This window comes from Scardinius erythrophthalmus, assembly GCF_964197995.2.
Source record: "Scardinius erythrophthalmus genome assembly, chromosome: 2".
Lineage (NCBI taxonomy): Eukaryota > Metazoa > Chordata > Actinopteri > Cypriniformes > Leuciscidae > Scardinius > Scardinius erythrophthalmus.
Window position 1 is genome coordinate 60,159,416 of NC_138222.1, and position 18,749 is coordinate 60,178,164.

The 18,749-nt window shown below is 37.8% G+C and overlaps 1 protein-coding gene across 1 annotated transcript in view; it reads right to left on the minus strand.

Annotated features, from left to right (window-relative positions):
- Positions 1–18,749, minus strand: part of LOC308687126 (Fc receptor-like protein 5) — a 40,983-nt gene that overhangs the window by 21,849 nt on the left and 385 nt on the right. Inside the window, exons 2-5 of the mRNA XM_081359389.1 lie at positions 5,170–5,205; positions 4,186–4,446; positions 2,477–2,761; positions 903–1,235 (exon numbers count right to left, since the gene is read on the minus strand). Coding sequence (XP_081215515.1) covers positions 903–1,235; positions 2,477–2,761; positions 4,186–4,446; positions 5,170–5,205 — 915 coding nt within the window. The remainder of the gene's footprint in view (positions 1–902; positions 1,236–2,476; positions 2,762–4,185; positions 4,447–5,169; positions 5,206–18,749) is intronic.

An 18,749-nucleotide genomic window follows, 5' to 3' on the forward strand; every position in this document is an offset into this window, starting at 1 on the left:
TTTTGTAGTGTGGATCATTCATTGCAATATTTATCCTCATTCTCATTTTTAAGAATCTGTTATCTTGACAAATAATTTATGCTACTGCCCACTGACATGCTTTTAAAGCTATTGTTATCCAAATTTTTTGGCCTTTAAACACCTTAAAATGCACATATGTAGGTCCGAGAAATCCAAATTTTATCGGGGGAGCATGTCCCCGAATCCCCCTAACTACCTCACATTTGAATACGCATGACTGTGTGGTAATGTGTGCTGGTGTGGCTACAGTGCCAGGGCTGAATTTTTGAGCCAGTCTGCCCCATATACAATAATACATTATTCTCTGTATCAAATCATTATTACCCAGCCCCTGATGTTTCGGGCTCATCCCCTGATGTTTTTAAAACCTAGAAACACCCCTGCAAATGCATATACAATGTAATAATCAAATAAAGAGACAATATATTAACATTTTAAAAGTCTTACAGTTACAACCGGCCCTTTGAGGGCAGCCATAATGCTGAAGTGGCCCTCAGTGAAAATGAGTTTGACACCCCACACCAGTATTGGTGTCGGCCGATACTGCGCTCTCATATTCATACTCATAAAAATGCTCCAATACCAACAACCGATACAATGCAGAGTGTGTAGAGTGTGTACAGTGTGTTCAGTGTTTGTGTCCAAAGAACCTGACAACAGAGAGTATAATGGGGATACAAAAGCTGGTTAAAAAAATAAATAAAATACAATAGAATGTCATCCGAAGTAAATGTCTAATTATTGGAATATTAAACGAAATATAGTCACGTCTATATTGCTCTTACGAGACGCACAAGATTGTCGAGCGCATCCCATTCTCACAGACATCAGTGGAAAGATTGTAGTGAAAGTTTTTAGAAGGACAATGATGTTGAACTCACCCTTCACAGAGAGAGAAACAGCAGAGCTTGATGTTGATGAGTTTGGTCTTCTATCTCTCTGTCCTTTACACCAGTACTGACCCTGATCAGACTCAGTAGCTCCTCTGATAGTGAGAGTGTCTCTGTTTACAGTGTAACGATCAGACGTCTGTAACTTTACACTGCCTTTATACCACTCAGATCTCCAGGGATCTGACCAGTAATTTGGACTATATGTCCGGTCAGTTCTCCAGATCCAGTCACTGTAAGTCTCTATCTCACACTTCAGATTGACTGTTTCTCCAGTGAATACACGACTGTCTGGTGTCACAGTCACTGTAGATGTGGGTAAATCTGAGAAGAAAGACAAATATGTCAATATTTAATGTCAACTAAATAGTTTCATTCAAATTCCTCTGAGAACTTTTAGAGCTTATTTAGTTTATTTTCTTCTGCAGAACATCAGTGATCAGAGATGACTGGAAACTGTCAGTAAACAGAGACTGTGTGTTTTATTTCTAAACTGTGTCTCTGGACAGGATGATGGAGACTAAAATACTCTTCTTAGTCATGATTTCTGAGTAATTGGACTTATTTTATGATACATTTATGGTGTTTTTGTGTCCTTTTTGAACTCTAAAAGTTCACCATCTCATTATTATAGCAATCAGCACATTATAAATATATTAAAAATAATATATTATTTATATTAATAATAATTAACTTTCATTATCTCACCTGAAAATAATAATACTGTCATAATTTAATCTCCCTCATGTCGTTCCAAATCTGTATATTTTTCTTCTTTAGATTTTTTTAATATATTAACTAAGATTAATTTCATCCAACACAAAATTTCAACATTCATAATCAGAGACAGAACGACGACAGGATCACCTGAAAATCAAAGAAAAGCTGCATTTGTATAAAAACTTCAGTAAGTGCACAGAAATATATCTATGGAAATATGTACAAATACTTTTAAATAACGTGGCCAATAACACTGTAATTTTTCAGCTGTTTCTCAGGTCTGTGTTCACATGCGTCAGACAGACGTCTTTATCTGTTATTAGATCACACTTCAAGTAAAATACTTCAGCTTTAAAATGTATTTTCAGATCTCTGCATTCAGTTTCATTCAGTTTTGCTCCTTCAAGTTTGAACACAAAGAATTAAACAGACTGAAAGCCTCAAAATAGAGATGAACTGTATCGCTCAGTCAGTCTGAAGCACAGCATTTGTGCAAAGATTCACAGATTTCCAGTAAGTGCAGGCAGCAATTTAATAAATTAAATACAATAATATGTTTTTGGAAGTATTTTAGTTAATATCATGTATAATGAGCGCAGTGTTTTTATGATGGTGTTTAAATACTTTAACTATTACAGTAGGTTTTAAGAGCTCTGCGTTCAGTTCTGTCTTTCTCAATCTGTTTTGAACACAAGAACACGTCAATCTGTGAGAGAATTAAGCAGAATTAACCCTTCAAAAGAGGAGTGAGAACCGCATTATTAGTGTGAACGATCCGAGGCTCAATTGTATTTGTGATCATAAATAGGAGAGAGAGTTTATGAGGACAATGATGTTGAACTCACCCTTCACAGAGAGAGAAAGAGAGCTTGATGTTGATGAGTTTGGTCTTCCATATCTCTGTCCTTTACACCCGTACCAACCCTGATCAGACTCAGTAGCTCCTCTGATAGTGAGAGTGTCTCTGTTTACAGTGTAACGATAATCAGACTTCTGTAATATTACACTGTCTTTATACCACTCATATCTCCAGTCACTGTGATCAGACTTTATCACACACTTCAGATTGACTGTTTCTCCAGTGAATACAGGTCTGTCTGGTGTCACAGTCACTGCAGATGTGGGTAAACCTGAGAAGAAACACAGAAACATAAAGACTCAAACATCTCTTTCAGGGAATAAAACTGATTGTTCAGAAGGACCTTCGGTTGTTAACACTGGTTGTAAATGGGAATGTTGCTGGTATAAACCCTGCAGTGAATGAATTTTAACCATCACTATTGTGTCCTTGAGCAAAGCATTTGACCAACGGTTTCCAGAGGGATTTAGTTCATGGAGCCATTCTGTGACAGAAATACATTACACTGGTCTTGGTCATATGATGATAAATATACTTTTGCAAAAAGGAAGAGAAAGTTGGCAAACCACAGTTTGTAACAAAGTTTAAAAAATAATGTAAATATATTTATTTCATGTTTTCAGCACAGGTGAAGTGTGGAGTCTAATGGCCATTGAGAACATGAGATACATGTTTCTATTATTGGAGCTGGTGTGTGAAACTTTCTCTTCCCTTTGGCAGTTTCTGTGGTTGAGATCCTCACTGAGTTTGTTTTGCCCGCTGGATGTGTGCATTTTGTGTTGAGCTTTTATGATGAATATACTTTTACCACAACCATAACCAGCTAACGGGGAAGGTTATCATAACTTTGGCTAACGTTAAGGATCTCTCAAAGTTATGAACAAAAATTCCAGTAACTTTAATAAAATATTTGTTCAATGTTATCTGATCTTTAATAATGTTCTCAAAATTAGCACAAAAACTGTAGTTTCTTCATCTATAACACTCTTGGACCCATTTAGACATTTCTTTCAACACTGAGGATTTTGCTGTGTATCACGTCACTATAACTTTCCCTGTTGGATTAATTAGTAAAGGTTTTTTGAGGAGGACTTTTGAGTTGTTAATACAAATTAGGAACATCATGCTGCTAACCTTCCAAAAAAAAAAAAAAAAACCTCCACTAGCACTGAGAAAAATGGACACTTTAAAGTTTCCATCACCAAAACAAAATGTTTTAAAATGTTCTTAGAACAAAAATGTGTAATCTGTGAAAACACTCTGGTCTGGGTTTGTGGTTTTGACTTCAACACTAATAATCTGTAAGTCTCGTCATTCTCTCTGACTTCAGTCCAAAACTCATCAGAACTGAACTCAGTCGCTCGAGTCCTTTTCTATTCTCATGACACTCATGAATATCTCCTGTAACCATAGTGACAGTGACTAAATCAAAGACGGAGACACACATAAATTAAAGATCGAGACGCCTATAACACTGGAAAGTCACAATTTGCATGATTTTATAATACACCAAAACCTCCACAAAACATGCAACACACACACACAGACACACACACACACAAGATGTGTGCAGTTACTGAATGACTAAAAAGTTCATTTTTCAGTCCTATTAGGAGAAAAGATGTGGCTGAAGAATGTAAGTGTTGAAATATTACTTTAAATAATCAATAAACAGATGTGAATATGAAGACTCACCTGATACAGTCAGTGTAACAGCATCACTGATGTCTGTCCATGAGTATGATGTCCCTCCTCCACAACTGTATTTACCACTGCGATACACATCAGCTATGAAACTGAACTCTGCTGTTGGAGTATATGGATAGACAGTGTCTCCATCTCTAATCCAGCTGTATATCCACTGAATGTCTCCTCCTCCCTGTATGTCACATGTGAGAGTGACTCTCTCTCCTATGAACACAGGCTGATCTGGCTTCACCTTCACTACAGGTTTCACTGAGAAACACAGAAGTAAATATTGAAAAGCATCGCAGTATCAAGATCACTGTCATGAACTCAAAACTTCATCAGGAGAAAAACACTTAAATTAAAAATCTAGTTTGCTTGTAAATTGTAATGATTACGTCAAAAATGTATGTGTTGGTAAAAACTAAATGAAGCTGATATTTGTATCCAGTCCGCATGTCCTTGTATTATTGATCTTCCAGTTCTGACCAGTAGATGATGCTGTTTACAGTCTGAGTGTTTAAAGATCTGAACTGAACTAACTTCTGTCTGTCTGTTCTCAAGCCCTTTTCTCTTCCAGCCCTTCAACCAAACCACACTGAATGAATAAAGCTAAGCATTGGTGCTCAAGATCTTAATGGCACACAGTCAATAATTACAATTGCAGCAAAAACTCAGAAACATGCAAATAAAACTCACTGTGCAAAACTCATTTCTGTTTTATACAGTGGATTATGATCTTTTGAAATCAATGTCTGACTGAACTACTTTACAACTGAAGACTGTTTGATTGAATAAATAGCAGATTTCTGTAATGTTTTGCAGCATAAGGAACTACAGTCAGATGATTCTGTGAAATATGCAAAACATGGACATAAAACATCAGCAAACAGACAAATGAGGGATCCTGATGTAGACATGAAGACAAATAAACGACTACAACACAATTCACATTAGTTATAAACTAAAATGTACTGCAGTAACGCACAATACCTTGACTGAGTCCAGAGTGAACGAGGGACATCAGCACTAAAAGCAGAAGAAACAGATATGAAGCTTTTCCATTCATTCAACACAATGTAAATCACACACTGAAACATGTCTAGAGTTTATTCTACATGAACTGGAAGTGTTTTTCTTTTGTGATGCTCATTCAGGAGAACTGGTGGATTATTGTCCAGCATTTTTTTTTTTGTATTATTTATTTATCAGGGACAATGCAGCGCACATTATTACATACATAATTATCATAGGCAAAGCCATAACAAAATGTGTAAATGTGTTGCATAAAAGGTTTCTAGCCAATAGGCTAATTTGCAACCCCAGTCCCTGGTCAGGCCTTTCTAAAAACATATACCAAATATATAATTTGTAAAAAACTACATAGTGTAAATTACACAATCATGCAAAAATATAAACCTTATAAACACTAACATTAACAATTTTACACAATCCCGACCACATTACACAAAACAACACATCACATCCAGCACAGACAATACATTACAACAAAAATGACTCAATGTCCACATATTTGATTTTCTTTCAGCCAGTGTTTCACCTTTCTATTAAATGTTTTCAGGTCGGTTTCTGTTTTTATTTCCGTTGGTAAATCATTCCGAAAAACTTGACTGGCCAAAAGTGGTTTTGCGCCCCTCTGCTATGCAGTTGCCACCGGCTGCTCTCCTAGTGGCAACTCTCCTTGTGTTTATTTTTGTCACAAAAGGACAGAGTACGGCTGGAGCTAGATTATTTGTGCATTTAAAAATCAGCTTAAGAAAAGAGAACTTAATAAAACTGTCAAAATTTAAAAGCTTGTATTTCTGTACAATCAAACAGTGATGCCGCATAATTGGTTTCTGATCCATTATTTTCAGTGCTTGTTTGTATAATGACATGATGGGTTTGACTGTTGTCTGAGAGGCTTGGCCCCATACAGTAACACAATAAGATAAATGAGAAAGTATCATAGCATGAAAAAACAGCAAAGCTGCTTTGACAGGTATATGATGCCTAATCATTCTAAAACAGTTTAGGTTTGTCCGAACAGTCTTACAGAGTTTGTTAATGTGTATATTGAATTTGAGTTGGGAATCCAGAATAATACCTAAAAATTTAAATTCCTCAACGGCTTCTTGATCTATTTTAATAGTACATTTAGCTTTTCCTCTAATTGAGAAGCACATAGATACCGTCTTTTTGACGTTAAGCGTCGGATGATTTTCTTTAAGCCATTGGGATATAGCCTACCCTCCATTTCCTTGGTCAGGGTCTCTGCTACTATAGTTGGTGTCCTAGCTGAAGCATAAATTACTGTATCGTCAGCATACATTTGGCAGTTGGCTGGCTGACAGCATGTAGGTAAGTCATTTATATATAGACTAAAGAGCAGAGGCCCCAAAATGGAGCCCTGTGGAATACCCATTGTGGATTGTAATGATGTTGAGAGTTCGGTGTTTATTTTAACACGTTGCTCTCTATGCTCCAGCCGATATGATGCAAACCAGCCGATAGCATGTTCAGAGAAGTTGAAGGTGGTAAGTTTATTCAAGAGTATGTTGTGGTTCACATTGTTCAGCCATGGTAAGGAGGCTTTTCGTTGCGTGCCTTTGAATGTCTTACTATATTTCACAACCAGATTTGTAAGGTTTTTCATCAGAGAGTTACAACAATTTTCTAAATCATTCGATTGTAAAACATTATTCCAAATCCAATCTAAATGATCTAAATCATTTTTAACTTGTGTCAACTTATTTTTGGGTATACCCAAGTTCCCTTGTTTACTTTCGTTCGTAAATTTGGGTAAACACTGTTTAGTGAGTTTCCGTACAACCATGGTCATATTGTGATCAGAGAGCCCTGTTAGTAAATTATAAGTTCTAATGATTCTCTGTGGTCTGTTAGTAACTATCAGATCTATCATAGTTTTACTCGCTCGTGTGATCCTTGTTGGACCTTTAATCATCTGATGAAGACTGTGTTTTGACAACAGTCTCTTTAGTTTTTTTCTCTAGCCAGTTAATATTAAAATCACCAAGAAAAACAGATTCGGTGCGAGTATTTACATATTTAAAAATTTTGTCTAAATTTTCATAAAATGAGACATCATGTGATGGTGGGTTATACAGTACTATAATGTTAAAATTCATCTTAGGGGATAATTCAACATTTAAAGCCAAACATTCTAATGGTGTATCCAGTTTGATTTCATTACATTTCAGAGTGTCTCTAACATAGAATAGGCCTAGTACTCCCCCCATAATAACACAATGTTACTGTTACTGTCACTGCTATATACACATAGGCCTAGGTCCAAATACATAAAAAGAGATGCTCGCTTACATTATAGCTGCATTTTCCAGGCTTTCCTCTGTGCGAAGTTGTCGATCATATCCTTAAGATATCATATACCAACGGTCGTTTCAGGTGCTTTACTCGCTTCACTCTCTTGCTCCATCTCAATCTCGATCTCCCCCTGTGTCATCTTTTTAAAGAAGCTTCCTATTCCTATTTTTGTTAATTTATTAATTAATTTATCAAATTCCTCTTTTCGTTTGCGCTTTTGAAAGCCACTTTTGTGTTTAAAATTTGACGACTCCATATCGGTCTCAAGTTCAACGTTTTTTACTGTTTTGCACGCAATGCGCATGTTCACCCGGGGATTCCTCAGTCCCAATTGGAAACAAATTACACCAAATTCATCATTGTTCGTTTCAAACATTTATTTAATGATCAGTCAAATATGTTGTTGTCATTATTTATTCAAATCTATTCGCAAAAAAATAAAATGCGATCAGACTAAAAGTAGTCAAATGCGATAGGGGGACCCGGCTGTCAATCAATATCTTCCAGTAACGCGGGCGGGCCCCTGATTGGTCCGGGCCCGTAAGCAACCGTTTACCCTGCTTACCGATAGTTACGCCTGTGGATTGGATACTGTCTCCGTATGGAATTCCTGTTACCTCGGGGAAGACGTCCGTCCGTCCGGAGGTCAGCCGCTGCACGCGCAATCCACCCGCCGGTGCACCCTCCGGGCAAAGGCCAACAGCAAATGGGCCTGCATTCAATAGGGCTTGGGCGTCGTGACGTCATACTTGGCGTGGCGGCCATGTTGATGGCCTCGCGAATGTAAACATACAGCAAGTCAACGGGGAGAAGCGGAGTTGGGAGAAAGAAGAAAGATGTTAAAATCCCGAAAAGGATGTGGAATTTACGGGGATACGTTAAATAGGGAAAACAGGGACCAGTAAGTTATGTGGACAAATTTTCCTGTAAAATATCCCGTATTTTAATAACTTACTATCATAACATTAATGTTAGCCCTTCCATCGGACCTGTCAGTCTCTGTACTGTTGTCCTGTTGCTACCCCCTTGCCCTTCCAGAAAAACAGATGTTTTCAAAGCATCGTTTTGCTTACTTGAAGGCAACCTTAGCGTGATATTGGCCTTTTTTTAGATAACAGCGTGGTTGTTGTGAGAGCACGATTTCACGCCAATCTGCAAGCAAAGTCACGTTAGACCTAGCTTCACAACTCGCATAGTTAATGCTGCAGTTTTGCAGAGGGATAGCAACAGAAAGATGAATGTTGAAATTGTAATTTTTCGGGATATTTTATAGGTAAATACTAAAACGGGAAGACAGCGGGAAAAGAGCTCAAATACGTGATAAACCCGGAAAAAACGGGAGGGTTGACAGCTACTAACTACACTTTTTTTCCGATTTTGTCCACATACTGGTCCCTTGCTTCCCTATTTAACGTAACCTATCCCCGTAAATTCCACATCCTTTTCGGGATTTTAACATCTTTTTTCTTTCTCCCAACTCTGCTTCTCCCCGTTGACTTGCTGTATGTTTACATTCGCGAGGCCATCAACATGGCCGCCACGCCAAGTATGACGTCACGACGCCCAAGCCCTATTGTACGTCCCCAGACAGCAAAATCAAAGTCAAGAGAACACCGAAATCACGCCAATTGCATCCTCTCTGGTAATCCCGCTTTCTCAGCGTGCCGCGATGGGTGATGTTAAAGTTTGTAATGTGTGCCCTCATACTGCTCGCTTGTGTCACGTGAATGTGACCTGCTTTCCATAAATGGATATATGCTAATAAAGGTGGTTCCGGTCTAATAAAGGTTTTTTCCTCCGTAAAATTACTAGAATAACCGGTTATTATTCACGAAAATGACTGCGCCAATAGGTTATGGGCCCAGAAGAGAAGTAGGTAACCGATGGAGTAGATTGTATTTCGACGGAGATGAGAAAAGTTACGAACTTTGGGAGACAAAATTTCTAGGCCACCTGCGTTTGCTAGGCCTAAAGGACACCATTTTATCAGAGCCTCCCGCGCGTGATGAGGAAGAGGATGATGACGATAAAAACGAGGAAGCATATGCTGAGCTTATTCAATACTTGGATGACAAAAGTTTGTCTCTTGTAATGAGAGATGCAGCGGACGACGGTAGGAAAGCTCTGCAGATTTTGAGAGGTTATTATGCTGGTAAAGGAAAACCGCGAATAATCAGCCTGTACACAGAGTTAACGTCGCTGCAGAAAATGGCAAATGAGAGCATCACGGACAGAGCCGTCGCAATGGGGTAGGCAAGGTAGGCAGCTGCCTAGGGCCCCCAGCTGAAGGGGGCCCCCGATGGCCGCACGGTCGTTTAGGTTGTGTATCTGCCCTCGTCAAACAGTATCAACCATTGTAAACAAACAACCACAGTGAGACAGTGCTATCACTTTCCAGTACTGCTCCGTGAGAGGGGCCCCCCAAACTAGAGGGATTCCCCCTATGCAACGACAAACACTATGAGTGCCCTAATCACTGTAATGTTGAAGTGACATCCACCGTCGCGCACCCCCCATCAGGTCCCCCACTAGCTGTCAGTGGAAGAGAAACACTCAGCGCTACGCGGGCATTTAAATTTAAAAATGTCATCATGAAGCGTTCATACCCTTCACGATTTTCCAAAACACAGAGAAAGAAAGAAGAAGAGGAAAAACGCCAAAGACACAGCGGCAAGTAAACCATTATTATCTCCAAATACAGCTGTCTGACGTGTTTTCACATCTCTGCGAACATAAACCTTGACATCAGTGAACACAACGGTAGATGTGAGCGTTGTTAGAGGGTGAAAAAGTTCGACTAATAGTCATACACAACTTTGTTCTGTTTGCAGAATTTAAGCATAAAATACACACTAGACAACTTCTCGACACTTCACTGTTGTAGCTAACGTTACAGCGTTCGAAAACTACCTTTGAGCTAAATCCTCTTGATGCACGAGCCCAGATTACGATCGCATGAGATTTTTTGCCATGTAACTTATAAAGGCAAAAGCTAGAGAAGTGTTCTCTTGACGGCTGTGTCTGCCCGCGGCTGCGGTCGGTCACGGTAAAAACTTTGTCAATTCCAAACAAATAGAGCTGGTCCTAACACTCCCATGCAGTTAGGTCCAAACAAAATAATCCATTAAGTCCGGTTACATTTTAGATGTAAGTTATGCAGGCTATCAATTTCCGTTGGTGGTGTTTCTATTCCATCTGGAGAAAAATGCCCTTTTTCCTTCGCGTTTGTCCTTCTATTCAAGTTCTTTTCCTGTAAAGTAAATATCGAATCCTCCACACTTCACTTTCATGATATGCTATGAGAATAACAATAAACGTATGGCTATTCACCAAATGTTTTTTTTTTTTTGCTTTATTAGGTGCTTTGCTTAAATTTCTGTCTGTGCCAATTGATAATTCATGACTCTTAAAATGCACCAGAATACAAGAAATCCCATCTGAATTTTAAAAATTTTCCTGAGGGAGGACTTGGGACCTCACTTCACTCTTTTGCCTAGGGCCCCCAAATATCTTGAAACGGCCCTGATCACGGATTATATTATTCGAGCAGAAACCGCAATCACAGCTCTGAGAAATGCCGAAGAGAGTCTCAGTGATGGACTGTTAATTGCGATGATTTTGAAAGGTTTGCCAGACTCGTTTAAACCGTTCGCCATCCATATCACACAAAGTGATGAAAACATAACGTTTGCAGAGTTCAAAACCAAGCTGAGGAGTTTTGAAAGTACGGAAAAGTTCCACACCAGCGCGAGTGATGATAACGTGATGAGAGCGAGTGCCTCAGCTCCGCAACAGAGGGGAAGAGAACGACTAACGTCAGCAGACTCTGACTTTACGTGCTATAACTGCGGTCAAAAGGGGCACAAGGCCCGTGCTTGCCCGAACCAAAATCACAAAAGACTGTGGTGCAATTACTGTAAAAGCTCGACGCACAAAGATGAAAATTGCAGACGCAAAAAGAGAGACAATGTTAAACAAGCCGCTGACAAAGAGGACAACGACGAACACACATTTCGTCCCCTTGGAATTATAAGGTTCTATCTGCGTTCTGAGCAGTTTTGAGATATTGAGCTTCAAAGTTTTTGCATTACATATAGGAAAATGTATATGGGGAACAAGTTTCTTTCAAACATGAAAATAACAGGGACCCTAAATGTATTCTAAATATACAATATCAAAATCCTCTCAAATTTGTAAATGGGGATTTTTGGAATAAATGCAGATAGAACCTTCTAATTCTAAAAAAACACTTTTCGCTTAGAATTATAAGGTTCTATCTGCCAAAACATTATTTGAACACTAAATATAAAATTATTAATGTTGTAACAATGTCTCAACGTGTTAGAAAGTAAAATTTGATCCTTTCTATGACATTTATTTAATATTTTTAGCACTTTCCATGTATTTAGGACATTTCAAATTAAGCAAGGTAGGTCTAAATATTTTGTCCAGTGCAGATGTTAATTTTTGGTACCAATTTGGTGGGTAATTAAACACATTATTGCAGAAATTGTTACTTTAATCTTTCTTTTGTTTAGACAAAAAGCAGCCACTGTAATACATCTGAGCAGGACTTTATTCCACCTAAAGTGGGCCAGGTAAAATGGCTTTCTCTCTAGAGACATCAGTATGGCTGAAATAACATGCTAACGTTTATTGTTGTAATTAAGACCCCATCAATTAAATTGTTGACTATTTCACCTTTAAGGCTTAAATTGTAAAAATTAAGACATTTTAAGACTTTAAAAACTGCAAGAAAACACACATGCATCAGCAAATTAATTCATAAAGTTTAATAATCATTGAAAAATGATTCACTGACTATATAATCACAAAAAAGGTCAATTTTTTTCATTTTTTCAAGGTCTCAAAAACTCATTTTTTAAAACACAGAACTATAATACTCTCTGTGACTCATTTTTTAAAACACAGACTTATACTCTCTATGACTCATTTTTTGATTGGTCCTCTTCTGTCCATTCGAAGTGCTGATTGGCTCACGCAGATAGAACCTTATAGAGCCAAGTTAGAGTTCGACTTTGTAGATAGAACCTTTTTGTTTTTTCAATAAAAAGTCCCAAAATGTACACAACTTTAAAAAAAACATCACATAATGTAAATAAGTTGTCACAGAATAAGAATATGTGAATAACTCAATTTTGACAAAAATGTCAGATAGAACCTTATAATTCCAAGGGGACGATTTGTCTTTAGAGCGAGTGACTGCCAATTCTACAGTGTGCAACGAAAGGGACTAATGGTCGACACTGGTGCGACATCGCACATTATTACAGACATTGAAAAATTCAAAAAGTTTGATGACAAATTCCAGCCGGAGAAACACTACATTGAGTTGGCTGACGGGACCAGAGCGAGCGGAGTGGCGTTGAAACGAGGAGATGCGGAGGTGTGTCTGATTGACAACGAGGGACAACAGGTGAAGACGACGCTGAGGAGCGCGTTGTACATTCCATCGTACCCGCAGGACATCTTTTCTGTTAAAGCTGCAACGACGAATGGAGCTTCGATCAACTTTCAACAAGGATGTGATGAACTCATTCACAAGAGCGGTACTAAATTTCACATTCAAGAATACAACAGACTGTACTATCTGAACACTGTCAACGAGGACAATGATAGTTGTAACGGATGTTATGACATTCAAACCTGGCATCAGATCCTCGGCCACTGCAATTATGATGATGTTTCCAAATTGCAAGATGTAGTTGAGGGAATGAAAATCAAGGATAAGAATAAGACTGACAAATCTAACCTAAACTGTGAGGTTTGCACACAAGGTAAATTTGTTCAGGGCAGAAACAGGGAACCTGACACACGAGCTAAGGCTGCACTTGAACTAGTGCACACAGATCTAGCTGGTCCTATCGACCCAGTAGCTAAAGACGGTTTCAAGTATGCACTAGCATTTACTGATGACTACTCGGGTTCAGTGTTCGTGTATTTTCTAAAAGCTAAGAGTGACACTGCGAAAGCTACTGAAAAGTTCCTCGCTGATTCAGCCCCTTATGGGACTATAAAGTGTGTTAGATCAGACAATGGCACAGAATTTATGGCAAAAGAGTTTCAGTCTCTATTAAGTAAGAACTGTATTCGACATGAGACCTCAGCACCTTACTCACCCCATCAAAATGGGACTGCTGAGAGAAATTGGAGAACGCTATTTGAAATGGCAAGATGTATGATCTTAGAGAGCAATCTACCCAAGATGTTGTGGACGTATGCTGTAATGACTGCTGCAGTAATTCGCAACAGGTGCTACAATGGCAGAATACGGCAAACCCCATACTATGCACTGACAGGGAGAAAACCTGATCTTTCAAAAATGAGAGTTTTTGGTTCAGCATGTTATGCATACAAGCAGGACAAAAAGAAATTAGATGCACGATGTGAAAAAGGGATCTTTGTAGGGTATGACAAAAACAGCCCTGCATACCTGGTCTATTATCCAGACACAGGAAAAGTTCTCAAGCACAGGCTTGTGAGATTTGTAACAAAGTGTGTTACAGAACACCAGACACAGACTGACATTTCAATGTCAGATGATGATTTCCATGGGCAAAGATATGTATCCTCCCAGTCAAAAGAAAATGTGACTGATCAGATCCCAGAAGAGACTCATAAACCTCAAAATGAGACTAAAAATCAGCAATGTGCTCAGACAGAGGTAGTTGATCACAGTATGCGTTATCCTCAGAGAAACAGGAGAGCTCCTCAATATTTGTCTGATTATGTTTCTGATGTGGAATGTGATGACCAGATTCTGACTAATGTGGACTTCTGTTACAGAGTGTGTGGTGTACCACAAACATTCAAGGATGCTATGAGTTCAAGTGAGTCACAGATGTGGGCTAGGGCCATGAAAGAGGAAATTAATTCCCTTGAGGAAAATGACACATTTACTCTAACGCTACCTGAAGGTAAACATGCAGTGGGGGGTAGATGGGTCTATGCTGTCAAAAACAATGCAGATGAGACTGAAACGTACAAGGCCAGATATGTTGCTAAAGGCTATAGTCAAGTGATGGGGGTAGATTACAAAGAGACTTTCTCACCAACAGCAAATATCACTTCAGTACGTGCCTTGATGCAAATAGCAGCACAATATGATCTTGAACTCCACCAGATGGATGTAAAAACGGCCTATCTGCATGCCCCAATTGACTGAGTTTTACATGGAACAGCCAGAAGGATTTGAAGTGAAGTCAGATATAGGTGAGAAACTAGTCTGTAAACTGAACAAGTCACTGTATGGGCTAAAACAGTCAGGTAGAAATTGGAACAAAATTTTACACGACTACCTCAGTGAAAATGATTTTGTTCAGAATTCAGCTGACCACTGTGTGTACAGTAAACATACTGAAAAGGAGAGAGTGATTGTTGTTATCTGGGTTGATGATCTGATCATTGCTGCTAGTAACAATGATTCACTGAATTGTGTGAAAGAGATGCTGACAGCGAGATTCAAAATGAAAGATCTGGGAAAATTAAAATATTTTCTAGGAATTGATTTTCATCAGACTGAAGGGTACATAAAAATGAATCAGAAAAGGTACATTTTAAAGGTACTAGAGAGATTCAATATGTCAGACTGTAAACCCAGGTCAACACCATGTGAGCAAAAGCTTGACTACAACAGTGATGATGATCCTGTTGATCCTGAAAGGTATCGTGAGGCAGTGGGTAGTTTAATCTATCTGATGACATGTACCAGACCTGATCTAAGTTGGATTATCAGTAAATTGTCGCAATATCTGTCTGATCCAAATGAACAACACTGGTCTACAGTGAAACGTGATGAGGTACTTAAAAGGTACAATTGATCATGAACTATGTTATAAGAAAAGAGAGGAAAATCTCAAACTTGTGGCATACAGTGATGCTGATTGGGCATCAGATCTAAATGACAGGCGAAGTACGACAGGATACTGTTTTAGTCTTACTCAAAATGGTCCTCTAATTTCCTGGAAGTCAAAGAAACAGTCCACAGTTGCTTTGTCTACATGTGAAGCCGAATACATGGCACTAGCAGCAGCCACACAGGAAAGCATGTATCTTGTACAGTTGTTGAATGGCATGGAAAATGGTTGTCTGTTTGAGCCAGTACAAATCTTTGAAGATAACCAAGGTGCTATTGCTCTGTCAAAGAACCCAGTGTGTCGACAAAGATGCAAGCATGTAGATATAAAGTATCATTTCATTCGATCAGCACTCAGTGATGGTAAAGTGACAATTGAGTATTGCCCCACTGAAGAAATGGTGGCTGATGTTATGACTAAACCAGTAACAAAGTTTAAACTTGAAAAGTTCAAAAGTCTTATGTTTGGCATGTAAATGTAGCACAAGAGAAATACAAGACTGTTCATGTGTTATGTTGTTATAATGATAATCTAAACAGTATGAGAACAAGTGGGGGTGTTAAAGTTTGTAATGTGTGCCCTCATACTGCTCGCTTGTGTCACATGAATGTGACCTGCTTTCCATAAATGGATATATGCTAATAAAGGTGGTTCCGGTCCAACAGAATACCGAGTGATGTCTGTATGTTTTTTCCTCCGTAAAATTACTAGAATAACCGGTTATTATTCACGAAAATGACTGCGCCAACAGGTGAGCTCAATTTTTTTGATGTTCGAGCAAATGGCAATGTTTTGTTTGCTCGGCATGCCGCGACGGGGGTGATCAGATTGTTTGGTGATCGAGTAGATGACAAAGTATCCATGTCCAAAGAAGTTTAATCTCGGTAATCCATTCGTATTTACTGACTGATGGTTGTCAGCCTGGGACAACTGTTTGTTTGCGCTTAGGTGTTGTCCAAGTGGCAACAACAGAAGAAGTACGCAAACATTTCCTTCATCTCTATAATTATTATTTAACTGGTTTCTTTGTTTTGTTCTTAAACCAGTAACTATTTGAAAAAAGGAGTTAGTAGAAAGTATTGGAGTGGAGCCTGACAAACCACCCAACACATCTGCCGCCATTACTCTCATCTCATCTTTACAAAGTGACCATTTAACATCGTCACACACGATGACGTCACAGGACTCGTGAACTGATACGAGAGTCGATTCACTGATTCACTGTTTGATTCACTGATTCACTGATGCTCAACAATAAAGCAGAAGTTTGAACCACTGAGCTTCACAACATACAACATTATATGACATTATACTCCTCAATAAATGTGATAGTGTATTTCTGTAACTGTCTTCATAGTTCTTCTTGTTCTCTTGTTTTGTGTTTGTTTTTTTAAGTTTTGTATTTTTATTTTTTTCACATCACTGATTCTTCACTGGAGCAAAACAAGCTTCAGAACCAAATCAGGACAAAGTGCTTGAGACACACGACATCCCTTCCTGTTTGACGTCAGCACCATCAGCTTCATTGTGACTTTATAGTGGCTGCAAAAATAATTTGGACACATAGTGTTTCACATATAGTACACTTTAATTTACTTACTTTTAATTTAATTTTTTTGGTGCTTGGTAATTATCAAGGATTCACTTCGAATTTTCCTTTTTTGTATGTTTGTGTTTTCTTTTTTGAAAAGTAATAACAGTTTTGAATATTCATGCACACCCCTAATTGTGACTTTATAGTAAAATAATGTGGATATAGTGTTAGCCTACAGCTGAAATGAACCACAACCAGAAAGAAAAGCTGCTGCAAGTGAACTTGTGCTTCTGGTCTAAGAGTATTTTCACACCTCGTGTGTTTCAGCTCTTCAAGAGCTCTCGCCTCGGCAGAAATAATGCATACGTCAACACTAAATGATCTCAGTTCCTCCTAAAAGGACCCAAAAACAAACCATATTCTGACCACAGTATGTTAATGTGTTGACTGCTTGCAGTCTCTCAAACAAACTAGTGTGAAAAAGCCCTTAAACCACATTAAACATGTATCAGTATATTTGCTATTTAAATAAATAAAGCTCAAGCACAGTTTTCAATCAAGACATTTGTCAAAATAAAATGTATTAGCTTTGCAAAATATGAATAAATAAATATGATTAAAAGGACAACAAAAGTCTGAGATACTTCCTGATTGTCAAGCATTGGTGGAACATGTTCATATGTCGACGTCATGAACTTGTTCTGGAAACCTGTGGTTATTCTGACACACGTGTGAACTGACTTCACACAACAACTAAATATGAAGTTCAGGCGAACTGGTTAAAAAAAACTGAAACGTGTCTCAGAAAAGAGAAGTTAGCTCTGAGAAAAGCTCTACTTTGTTTGATAAACTGTTTGTCCATAGAATGACAATGAAATTTAATTGTCCAAATTAATTTTGCAGTTATTTCTCAATAAGAGAGAGTCAGAGAGAAAGAGAAGTGATAGAGAAGATGAGTGTGTGTTCGGTCTCTGTTCTCAAACTCTCTGAGTCTCTGATGGAGAGATTATTTAAAGATACAGCATCATTCAACACTAACTCACATCAACACAAATACATCTGATCCCATACACAAAAGAAATATATTTGAAATATAGTTTTGGAATATATGCAAATATTCGAAATTGGCCCAATAAATATATTTTAGTTAAATAGCCTATGTGAATATATTTATATGTCAATATATTTACTAACAACATATATGTTCATATATGTTTTAACTTTTGCAAATTGTTTCAGTTGAAATATATTTTGAAATGTAAAAAGTTAACATTTACACAAACAAACACTTCACAGTTGGAGTGTCACTGTTATACTTGCATCATAAATATTGTGCATATTTTCAATATTTAAATGACTTCAGGAAAGATGTCAATAAAACACAACAATAAATCTAATAATTGCACTTAGTGTTAGGTACGTGCCACCTAATATGGCCTAATAGTCCTAGGAAAGCAACTATCTGTCATTTTACATTGCAGTCATTTAAATGTAAGTACAGTATTTATTATAGCTGTGTGTCATAATACAGTAGTGAAATATGGTAGCCTACTGTTGTGTATAGGGGAAAAGTAGAGGAATTACTATGATCAAAATACATTTTCGACCCTTCTTTAGCAAGCTAAACATTTTATGACCATATATTTTGTCATATATTTTACATTACATGTTATAAATGTAAATGTATTTCACACTTAACATCATATATTTTTGTTATATTTCAGAATATATTTCAAAATGATAAATATAAGTGAACAACAATGCAAATATATTTCAGTGTATTTGGAATATATGCCACATATACTTTTGACACTTTA